Source organism: Onychostruthus taczanowskii, unplaced genomic scaffold (genome assembly GCF_017590055.1).
Source record: "Onychostruthus taczanowskii isolate IOZ18803 unplaced genomic scaffold, ASM1759005v1 scaffold76, whole genome shotgun sequence".
Taxonomy (NCBI): Eukaryota; Metazoa; Chordata; class Aves; order Passeriformes; family Passeridae; genus Onychostruthus; species Onychostruthus taczanowskii.
In genome coordinates this window covers 474,584-487,027 of record NW_024505450.1, presented here as the reverse complement: position 1 = coordinate 487,027, position 12,444 = coordinate 474,584, and the positions used below count along the sequence as shown (strand labels likewise).

General features: G+C 39.1%; 1 protein-coding gene across 2 annotated transcripts in view; it reads left to right on the top strand.

Moving 5' to 3' along the window:
• GALNT18 (polypeptide N-acetylgalactosaminyltransferase 18) overlaps positions 1 to 12,444 on the top strand; it is a 210,774-nt gene that overhangs the window by 102,258 nt on the left and 96,072 nt on the right. For both annotated transcript variants that reach the window (XM_041423272.1, XM_041423271.1), the window contains exon 4: positions 2,931 to 3,097. In XM_041423272.1, the coding sequence (XP_041279206.1) occupies positions 2,931 to 3,097 (167 nt within the window). The remainder of the gene's footprint in view (positions 1 to 2,930; positions 3,098 to 12,444) is intronic.

Below are 12,444 nucleotides of genomic sequence, written 5' to 3'. Positions count from 1 at the left end.
TTAGCAGGTTTAAACCCGTTAACTAGTTCACAGTCTATTTGAAGACAAATTTTCAAAATTTGGATGCATACCCACCATTTGGCATGAAGAGGTCTATTCTTCAAGGACCAGGATCTGTAGTGGTTTTAGCATCTTTTGGAAAAATTTGAGCGTTAGTATTTAAGAATTATAAAATGATTTTAAGTACAGAGGCCTCCCAGCCACTTTGAGCCTGAAATATGTGCATTGTCAAATTCCACTTAAACCTGATGGTCCCTAAAACTCACATTTGTCAAAGATTCACCTCAGGTTTGACAGTGCTTGGCCCAAGTAAATTTATGGCTATTTCAGCTACTCGGTCATCTGGGCAGGGCTTTTAGAGATTGTTTTAAGCAGGACTTTGAGGGACTGTTCATCACTGAAGGTGATCTTTCTTTAAGGAACAATTTCAGAGGTTAAAATACTCACTCTAGGGTACAGGAGGCAGGTGTGGAAACTATATTTTCTCCTTAAGAAGATGTGAAACCAGTGTGTGTCTATAGAGTCAGGACTGTTTAGCCTAGAGAAGAGGAAGCTTAGAGGAGATGTCATCAAGGTAAATATCTGAAGGCAGGCTGCAAAGAGGGCAGAGCCAGGCTCTTCTCAGTGCTGCCCAGAGACAGGACCAGAGGCAAAGGGCACAAACTGAAGCACAGGTTGTAGAGTCTCCATCATCCCAACCCTGTTGAATATGGTTTTGAAGGAAAATGCTGTTCTGGGCAGCTGACTCTAGGGGACTCTGCTTAAGGAAGGGGTAGGACAGGATGCCTTCCCAGAGCCAATTCCAAGCTCATCCATCCTGTGATTGTATGACATCATGGTAAATTGCCCTGACACCTGACTTGCAGGCTCTGCTAAAATGACTTTGTTTCTTCAGCCAAATTGTCACTAGTAAAAAGGGAATAATAAATATTAGCTTGCAAAAGAAAGAAAAAAGTGATCACAAGAATTTTTGTGGCATTATAATATAGATTTGACGTAGACATGAAGAGTGGAGTTTAGGGTTTAAAAGCACAAACATCCATTTGAACATGTGCTGCAGTCCCTCCTCCAAGGGATTTACCCTAAACATGAGTTTAGAGAGACTTGGTATCACTCCAACTTAGTTTAATTGCTCCACAGAAAGTGGAATGACCCTGAAAAGGGGGACTGAAAATAATCATACCTAGCTGGCTAGCTGGCTCTCTGGGGAGATCAGGGAAGATTGAACTCATGCGCCCTCTGTCCTGGCTGAAGGTTTTAACTCCTGCAATGCTGGCTAAAAGAGAAAAACGGTGCTGCCTTGCACTTCTTCTGGAAGAAAAGTCAGTGCCCCTTGTCTCTTATGGTGGTGCTTTATTTTGCATAAAATCAGCTCCTGGATGCTTTAAAGAAAGCTTTTCATTCTCATGCTGAAAGTTGTCTTACCAATGAATAGAGGATTAAAACACCAGTCGAAAAACAAACTGATTTGAGAAAGAAAGTTTTGGTTTGTTGTGCCGCAGAAGATCAAGCCACAAGTGGAAATCAGTAAATCCAAACACCATTTTAATTATTTCCCTCTGGTGTTGATGCCATGGAACAAAAAGCTGTGAATCTCTGCGACAATGAGGTTTCACATTTGTTTCTAAATGGTGTATGAACCAGGTTATTTAAAAATACACTGTACATTTCTTATGACTTGAACTGTTACTACTTTTTCCAGACTCTTGTTTTCTGTTTTATATGTCCTTATAATTCTTTTGTATGGTAACAGAGAGAAAAGTACCTAAAATATTAAATAGCTTCTTTAATGTGATCTCCATCACTTTCAAACCAATGACTGAATTAAGAAAATTGGTTGACCAGTTGAATTTTGAATATTGTGCTGTCTCAGTTGGCTTGGGTGTCATGTGTCCTGTGCACTCACTTTTTTCAGAACCTGTAAAAGCATAGAACTAAATTGATCATCTTGATTGAACTTAATTTTTGTACAACATCTGGCATGTGAAGAGGTATGCTTTTGTGATACTTTTTTGTATTTATTTGCTACACAAATTAAAATACAAAATCCTAAAAGAATTCTTCTCTTTGAACTGAAGAACACATTTAGTTAAGGAGTCATATTCATGCACGATATAAAAATACTGAATCTATCCATGCTTTCTGTATGCAAAACATTGTTAGTTATGCTTTCCACAGTTTTCAGGGATTCCTGCATGTAGTGAACCCTGGCATCTGGTGAGGATAGCCACTCAGTGTTTTTAGGAGGTAGAGAAAAGCATTATCATCAATCATTTCCATATACAAAGTCTATCTAAAAATTCTGCTTGAGTCAGCCTGTTCCTAATTTCATCCTAGTAAGTAGTTTCAAATCTGAGAAAAAGGTAGAATTAATTGTTGTTCAGAAACATTGCATTAAAATACTCCAAGTTTCATGGAAAAAATAGTCAATTCCATTTACTCAGTAAGTTCTGGCTTTATTAAAAAGCAAATATTTTGCTCACAGTTTAAAAAGGTAAAGTGGTAAAATAGCTTTCTACTCAGATAACTGAAGGATTTGATTCCTTTTGGAAAGAAGGAGGTAAAAAAAGAAACCAATAAAACACTAAGGGGCTTTAAAGTTTTGGGCAGCACTTCCATACTGCTGTTTCCATAAGCAAGTTGGAACGTGCCTGAAATATCTGTTTTTCAAAAAGGAAAGAAAAATGCACCAGGTTATGAGAGTATTCCTCTTTCTGATTAAACTGTGCTTACAGATAAGTTTTCCACTGTTTTATGTGTTTTTTCTGGCTGCACAATCTGTCTTAGCTTTAGTAGCAGTATATTCTTCCTGTATCTTTTAATGTGTTCTTACAACTGGGGGTAGATTTCTCTGAAATAGCTTTTGTTTGCATTGTGCCAAAAACTACCAAAAACTTACATATTTTCTTTTCTTCAAACTTTCCCTTCAGGTGCAGAAACCTCACGTTTCCTGAGAGTCTTCCCGAGGTCAGCATTGTGTTCATATTTGTGAACGAGGCGCTCTCGGTGATCCTGCGCTCCATCCACTCAGCCATCGACCGCACTCCTGCTCACCTGCTCAAGGAGATCATCCTAGTTGATGATAACAGTAACAATGGTAAGAGGTTCTGGTTCTTACCCCTCCCTGCCCTGAGGCTGGATCGTACAAGAGAAACCTTGAATTCTGGCTCTTGCTCATCCTTTTGGCCTTTCGAATGTTATTGGTGGGTTTTCTCCCTTCTTCATCCCACACTCTTGCTGGGATGTCTTGAACTCTGCACAAGTGGGGCATGTTTATAAGTACATGTACAACAGAAAGAATGTTTGAGGTGTCTGGTAGGCAGTTTTGAATGTAGCAATAGATTAGACCTAGCAAGTTTTACTCTTAGTGCTTCAGAGTGTTTTCAAGCTCATGTGGTATCTGCACTTCTATTTCCACTGTATGATTCCACATGTGTACTCTCTGTTCTGTATGAAATGTCTTTTTGTGTTTCTTAGACTCCTCCTTTAGATTTCCAGCTTTCTCCTCATTAGCAGCACTTACCTTGCTGCTTCTCTGGCACTGCCCATCTCTGATGGTTCAGTGCTTGCCAGGGTGTTTGTCAATGAGGCCATGCTGGGCACTATTTACAAGTCTTAATTTCTAGGAACTTTAGTGATGAAATTTTAGTAAGCACAGAATGCTGAACTTAAAGAAAAACTCTGCTGTGCTGGGGGGGTTAATTCTGAACTGCTAAAATACAAGGAGAATCTGAATTCATCTTGCTGAAGGAAAAAGCTGAACAAAGGGCTTCTCTTATCCTTGCCATCACAACTGCTGTTATCTGGCTGTATCCCTGTAGCTAAATCTGCTGATCACAAATGTGTCTCAGATTTGCACAGAGAAGAAACTTATTGGGAAGCAAGTAAATAAGTTCCCCATCCCAGGCTGTGCATGTCATCATATCCTCTTTTGCTGATTATGAATGAAGGAAAAACTGCAATCCTGACTCTTCAAAGTACACACAAAACTCAGCAACTTGGTGTAGGCCTATGCCCTAAGTTTTGTCTTTTGCCTTATGCAACACCTAGCAATTTGATAGGAAAGAGCGCAATGTTCAAGCACAGCTTTGACTGGTGGTCTTGGCTGCAATTGTGTGAATCCACTCCTGCACCTTTCAAATGGGAACTCAAAGAATCTGAGTAGCTGCTGGTGCTGCAGGGCCTGAGGTCTCTGGACATTGATAAACTGGCCACAAAGCAGACATAAAAGGAGAGAAATGGTCTGGTGGAGAAAAAGTGGCTTCTAGAATTTGAGTCTAATATGGTATGGTTTACAGGCAGTTATTGCAGTGGGCACATTGCAGAACAATGTCAGAAATGCCAGTGTTTCTGAGAGCCTGTCATCACTGTGATGAGCTCACTAACAAACACTCTTTGCATTGTGCTCTACAGACTTGTCAAAATTATTATTTTTCATCATTTCATACCTGAGATACAACAGAAATCACAGGGACTACTTTACCTTCAGGAAAGCCTGTCCAGCCACATTTTTTGTTAGTACCAGTATTGGTACTGTACTGTATAATATTTTTACGATTTGCTGTGCTTTTTATTTAGGCTTGCCTTTCTTACCCTCCAGTGCCTTAAATCCTTGGGTTCCTGGCCCCAAGCAGGGAGACAGAAATTGAGAGGAAGGTAACCTTTGGTTTGGCTGCCTTGGCTTGGTGTTACATGTCATTTTATACAAAATCACACTGTGCAGAGCTATAGTTAGTCTCACGGAAAAATTCAACCCTCTACAGGATTTTGTGCTACTCCTCTAACCTTTTCTCTGACATCTCTTCCCTGCAGTATTAAATTAGATTTCTACAGTCCTCTTTATCCCATAATGTATGCTGAAGACCTGGTAATAGGCATATATTTGGAGCTGATGGATGTTTGGAACGGGAGAGATTATAAAGATGATTTATGGGCTTTTCTACTATTAGTTTAACTCTTGAAATATTTATTTTAAAACTTACTTCTCCTTTTACAATATTCTATTTTCCATTTTTCTCCCTTCTAGCATTGCTGAGATGAATCCTTTATATTTAGTGTCATTCTGTGTTTTTGTTAGTAGCTCTTTAGCTTGCAAGTGTTGCTGCTTGTAAGATAAGTGGGTTACTCCGGGTTTCCCTGTAATGTTACCTGAGGGGGCAAACACTTGGTTTGTGCTTGCAGTGGGCTCTAGCTCTGCTTCTCACAGGGATCTGTCAGAATCCTAATTATGAGTGGTATTTTTACTCTCCAGCATTCACCAGGGATGGCAGCTTCTCTTAACTTGATGCAAGATTTCTTTCTGTGGTGCCACAGCCATGGGCTTCACAGGCAGGAAACATCACACTGTGGGAAGTGACTAGAAAGAAAAAGTGAGACCAGAGATCTGACAGAGTCCAAATGGGCACGTTTTAATGAATCCCAAATTTCTGTAGACCTGTATTTTGGAAAAGAGCAGTGCAATAACTAGATGGGTGTCACAGACATATTTTATGAAAAATCCTTTTGCCAGGATCTTTTCTCCTGAGAAGCTGGGAAGCTTCAGCTTCTCCACGTTTTGCTGCTTTGGAATGTGATTTGGAGAATTGTTTACCCAGCATGTGAAATTGTTTTTACTCGATGACCAATGACAGCCACCTGTGTTGAGGCTGTGAGCAGTCACAAGATTTTATTAATTCCTTCCTTTCCTTTCTAGCTTTCTGATGGATCCTTTCTTTCTATTCTTTTTAGTATCGTTTTAGTATAGCATATGTTATTTTAATATAATATATATCATAATGTAATAAATCAGTCTTCTGAAATGTGGAGTCAAGATTCTCATCTCTTCCTTCATCCTGGGACCCTCAACCACAACCACAGATGGGTTTTTTTAAAAATTCCAGAAGGCTGATTTCAGAAACCATTTATTCAAGTATAGGGCCCAAGTCTGTACATTTGTCTTGAACAATATGTGCTGTAGCATTTTATTTCATGTACTTCAAGGGATGTAAAGCAAATTATCTATGACTTTTCCTAAACCTCGGTGCAGTTTTTCAAGTTCCCAATTATGTTTCAGGAGACCTCACTTAATCTCTTTGTGAAGTTTCCCTTTTTTTAAAATAAGTGTTTATGGTTAGAAAACTATGAAAAGGCCAGTGTGTGCCATTTAAAAGTAGAAAATAGATTTTGCAGGTCCTAAAATTCTGGTCCTTTATTAAATAAAGCCATTTGCATGGTTTAATGTGTGTATTTCACCATACCATCTTTTCTGGTGGAATTCTGATGAAGATTGCTCTGAATTGTTTCATATATGCTGATAGGTACATTAGTAGTAGAATTTAATTTAATTGAAGGATAAAAAAGTCACATTACAGTGACTACCTGTGTATTGTATAATGAGAACAGAAGTTTTATGAAAACAAGCAAAGTATCAGTGTTGTTTATTTGTGTCTCATTTGGGTCTTAGTCATGTTGGTGACTAAGCAACTGCACAGATTTCAGATGTTTTACTGTATTTTTAAGTGTCAGGTCAGAATCTTTCTCGTTCTCCTTAGTAGTGCTATTTGCTTTGCAGAGATAATGTACATATAAGTTTAAAATTTGGCAATATAATTATTATTTTTTATTTTTTTACTTCAAAAGCAACAGAATTTTATTTTTATTTTCAGAGAAGAGGCTTAAAAAATTTATGTGACCACATACATGACTGCTGGTGGTTAATTAGACCTCAGAAACATATTTAGAAGCATTGCCTGAGCTGTAGACTACTGGCATTGTGATTTATTTCCCCTGGTTTGTGGCATCCTGCCCGCTGGGGATGGGGTGGTGACCTTCTGTGCCACTGGAGCCCTGGTTTGGCTTTTGAGTCTTTTTGCTGGCATTGAGCACCACTGCATTACAAAGTACCTCTTGCAGGTATTTTCAGATGATTTGAAATCTCTCTAAAAAAGCTCCTTGTTAGCCATGATGAGTTCAGCTTCATGGGGAGGTGGTGGGCATTAGTGTGTCCAGAGTATGCCTTGCAAAATTTAATACTATAGCAGTAATTAGCATGCTCCAGGACATTTTTATTTCATATTACAGTTAATAATATTGCAGTAGAGGCTCAGATTTTGCAAGGTTCCTTCCTTTTCCTTGAAGCATTACTTATGAATTAAATATTCCTACATGTTCAGTGTAATAATTCTCATTTTGTCCTGAGATTTCCATGAATACAGCTATTGATAATAGTAATAATGCTGGATATCACAGGGTGTGAATTTTATGTCTTGCAGTATTGAGAATTAGCACAGACTGGTAAAAAGTGGGTCAGGTGCAGCCATATCACCTGTGAGAGACTGTCCTGACACTGACTGAAAAGAAACTTTTCAAAAAGCATCCAGAGCTTTTCATTAGAAAGTTATATTTCTGTGGTAATTCCTAAGAGATATTTGGGAATAGAAGATTGCCTGATTTTTTTTTCTTTACAAAAGCAGTGATGAACTCAAGACTACTGTTCAAATGCATGCTAGATTTCATAGCACAGCCTAGTTTGAAGATGGCTTACTTGCAGATCATACAACTATTAAAAACCTATTGATAGCAATCTCCTGGGGAAAACCTTTGCTCTTGCTTTCTCTCTGTTTGGATTCTTGTTCTTCCCTTACCTGAATGTCAGGAAAGTTCCAAGACAAACAGAAACATTTGAAAACAAGGAAATAGGCCAAGTTCTTCCAAACCTGCATTCATTTTTGGGCTGTGGTTTATGCGTCGGGAAGGCTTTACTTTGTCTGCCTAGATTGATTCTCTGCCTTAGTTAATGGTCTTGATGCTGAAATCATTATTGCACAGTCTTGACAGAAGCAAGCTCTCAGAAGGGTTGGCAGGGATTGACAAGCACAGAGGGCTGTGCAGTGCTGCTTAGGAATCAAACGCTAAAAAGCATATATTTATGTACAGAGCAGGAAATCTGTTCCCGTTGTGGATTTGAGAAAACCAGTGGCTTTTGTTACAAACTCTGCATTTTAGTTTAGTAATGTTTAGGGCTGCAACTTGAATTGATGAAGGCAATTCTTTGAGCATATGTCTGCTGCTACATGTTGCGTGATGCTGCTGGGACTGCAGTGAGGTGTGCCAGCTACTGTGGATGCATCTGAAAAGACAGAAGAAGGAAATAACCTGAGGCAAACCCTTGTCCTCTGGCCATCTGTTCCAGTTGCCACCAGAAGTTAGAGCATAATGTTCTTCTTATTCATGTCCTGGCCATGCAGTTCAGAATTCTGGTGGGAAAAAATATGAACCACTAATGTAAATAGACTGGTGAGATTTTTATGAGGACACTGGGTCCTGAAGATGATGTCCTAGACTGGCTGTGGACTGTTGTTTCATTTTACTTGTCAGTCCTTGTGACAATGAATTTTATTCCTGCTTTAAAGGGGAGAGGTTGTGGAGGAGGACATCAAAATGAAGTGTGAAACAGAGCAGAGAAGAGAAGCACACTGCTTATGAATAAGGCCATTTATCCCAATTATTCTGCCCCCTGTTATTTTTTTTTGTTTGTTTGTTTGTTTTGTGGATTGGTTGGTTTGGGGTGATGAGGTTGTTTTTTTTGGTGTTGGTTTTTGTTTTGGTTTTTGGTTTTTTTTTGGTTTTTTTGTTTTTTTTTTTGGGTGGGGGGTGTTTTAATTTTTTTTTTGGTGACTCTTCACATCTTTTTCTAATCCTGTGTTTATTCGTTCTTCTTTTCATCCAGGGGTGGTCTTGTTAGTTGGTCTTTATTGTCTCAGCCACTTTCCTTGGAACCTTCTACCCGGTCAGTCTGCTCTTTCTGAATGCTCACTTCCACTCTCCCAATCCCTACAACTCATCCTTCTGAGCTTGTGTCCTTCACGTGGGGTCTCCATTTTGCATGTTCTCAAATTCCAGGGTATCTGTGCCTCTTATAATTTCCTCCATCCCAATATTTACTGTTCTTTCTCACAAACTGCATCCAGATCTCACCATTCAGCTTTCTCTTACTTTTAGCTGCAGTAATTAAACTCCTGCCTGAATCATCCCTCCATGCCTTCCTCCACCCCCAGTAACAGTCTGTTCCTTCATTTTTTGCGTATATTTTTATCATTTCCTGCTTTCTTCCTTTTTCTCTCCATTGCCTCCTTTTCATACATGTTTTTCCATTTTCTTTCATTTTCATTTAAGAACAATTATGAAGTATATTTTTCATGCAGCTTTCCTAACTCCTCCATGCCTGAACTCCATAGTCCCTCAGATTCAAGGACTCACATTCCATGAGGGGGCAAGGATAGCTTCCCTTTCTGGAGGCAAGGCTCTGGGTTTTGTGTCCTTGTCATTATAGTTGTGAGAAAGCTGTTTGATAACCAGCATGGAGTTTTATGTTGGTAACCATCACAGTCTCTTTATAACTCCAGTGGAAGGTCCTTAGCCTTCCTTTTCTGGGCAATTAGGAGAGTTCCAGTGCTGTGAGACCATTTGCCCCTATGGAAGCTTTATGTACTCCAAAGGTGTTGGCAGTGACAAAGTGAACAGTTCTTTTATCATCTGCAATACACCATAGTTCAGTCTGTTTGTATGGCTAGAAAAGCAACATTTCAATGGTTGGGCCAGCTGATAGCAGAACCACTGTCCACATCAGGGGGCAGCTGCGCAGGGCAGAGCTTTTATTGCAGTCTCCTGACACCAGGCTTTATGACTCAAGCATTCAGATAGTGCTATGAGCTGAATCTTCTCTAGCCAACAGGGACCAAAAGTTAATGTATGGTCACCTTATATTTTATTCCATCTGTCAGATAATTTACCTTGTTCAGTCCTGATCCACTTGCAGTGTAGCAGTCTGATGAATACCTTTTCCTGTGTCAAATTCAGCACACAAAGTCTAAGAGGACTGGCCATGTTTCACGGTGTCTCTGTTTTACCTTGAATCCCAGTGTGCCAGTTCATATTGCACTTCTATTCCACATCTGCTGTGTCCCCTGAATGACAAGTGGTGCAATGCACACTCAGGGTTCTTACCCTTCATCCCCACACCTGTCCTCCCACCCTCTCATGACACAGCCCTCAGTGTGGGCATACTCATGTGTGCCCTCGTGTTCCTGGTCATAGCAAAGCCCGAAACAGATGCATAAATTACAGTTCCAGTTTCTGGGTGATGATAAATAGCTGCACACTGGCACTTTGGGGTATTCTGGAAGAATGATTTGGGTCAACTTACAGAAAATAGCATCACCTGTGTCAGGTGTGATTTGATTCAGAAATCAAATGTGACCACACTTACAGGCTGCAGTCACATTCACTGAGAACAGGCTTGGTTTAAGCTCTTCTGGTAGTAATAAGGAATTCACCCTGTGTGCCTTGGAGGTGCTCTGGGCTGCTGGCATCTTGAACTCTGAGGATGCCGGCACATAAATACTGCCTTGGTGCACTTCTGAGTACCATCACTGTGATTTTAGCCTTAAAATTAATCTCTAGAGAACTCTGAGAAATTGCTTGGTTGAAAAACCTTTTTCTTTCCCCATTTTCCCCCCCTCTCACATTTGTCAGATTATTTTCCCTTCAAAAATGCTTGAATGGTTTCTGTTGATAATGTTCTCAAGCACATGTCACTAAATTCAAGTAGCAGCCACAGGTATAGATTCGGTGCAGTGAAAAACATTAATGAGAAAAGTGCCAATATCTGTTATGTCAGTAAGATACTGTGCTTTGATCAGATTATTTCCTTTTAACGTCTTTTCCCATGCAGTCTTCAACAGAAATTGTATTTGAAATATTCTAGTAATGTAAGCTCTTATGAGCCTGAATGACTTCTTAAAGGATTTCTTTCTCTTTCCTTATCAAAAGAATGGCACTTATAATTGAAAGAGTTTGACAGGGTGTGGGGAAAATACTCTAATGTCAGACAAAGGAGTTAAAGGATTTTGTCCTACACAAAGTTAAGAAATGAAAATTGCCTTTTAAATGAACTTCATTAAAATTTACCTTTTCTTCTCAACCCAAGCATACTTTTCTTAAAAAGATAAATGAATAAAAATATAACTTTAATAGAATCAATGCTGAGTTCTTAACTTTAAGTAGTAGTAACACTTCCTGCCAGAGCTGAGAATTTCAAACACTTCAGTTTCTTTGTGACAGAACCTCAAAATCTTGATGTGCTGAAGGATCCAAGATATGATAAGAGATTTGCCTAAAGAACTATTGAAGAGTTTTCAAGCATATCACTAAATGGTAAAAATCAGTTATAAAAACATACAAATAAATTCCAGATTAATCTCTGGTCACCACGCAAAGGCATACTTATAGGCATACTAGATATTTTAAAGGCATTGTGGAACCTACTGTAAGTCTGAAGTTCAAGTACAGAACATTTTAACATAGGATATGTGAATTCTCAAAGAACTAAAACAATTGATGTTGGCTTTTCTTTTGGCCAGCTTTTCTGTAGATATGTTTGGCATTGAGTTCTTTGAAAGTGTTCTCAAAATATATTCTATGGCCAGATTTTAAATTACTTGACTTCACTTCTCCACTGTTGGTGATTTCTGGGGATGTTACTAAAATGGTGTTCCTTCCTTTCACCCTGGAAAAGCAACCTATTTAAAGTAGTGTGCTTCAACTAGCAGCCTGGGGAAACTTTGGGGAAGCTCAGTTGAAAACTTCATGGAAAATGTGATGAATGTGAATAAAAGCTAAAACTTTCATTTATGATGATGCAATTAACAAGGGAAAAAGGAGGACTTAGGGGTCAGGCTGTGAAAGAGTTAGAATTTCCACTTGTTCCTCACCTGGTTTATTTGGAAAAAAAAAAGTTTTCCAAACAACAACCTCTTAGTGGAACTCTGTTGTGAGAGTCTGGGGGTGCATGAGTTTGTATGGATGGAGATACAGGTTATATGCTGAAAATATAAATACCCTTCATGTTCTTTTTGATTTTCACAACTGTCTAGAGTCTGTTAGATTTTGGGTAGGTTCTACAGCCAGTTTCCTGCACGTCTGGGCAAGTCTTACTCTCCTGGCTGTCTGATAAGTGAGAACTTCTGACTGGGGACCTGTGTGGAGCTGAATTCTCCTGCCACATCCCTATGGCATTTTGCAATGGAGTTTGTGAATAAAATGATGGTTTTATTTTTTTTTTCCATATTAGTTTCCTTTCAAACGTAATCTGAGAGCAATGGTAGATACTTTTTGGTACCAGCTCAAAGGACAATTTGTCTTGCATTAAATTTAAAGGGGTTTGTCTGCACTGCAGTGTGAACTTTCAACTGAGTAATTCAGAATCATGATGAATGCTAAATAACATGGCAGCATGAATAATTGTTGTTTTTGTTTGGCAGCAGGGAAAACCTTGATGGAATTGCTGAGTGCTTTCAGTTTTCTCCAGATAGCTCAGTGTCGGCTCCTGCATTGTTCCTTTGCTCCTCACTGACACACTCCTTTGGCCCAGTGCCTGTCTAATCATTGTTTAATGTTTCAAAAGCT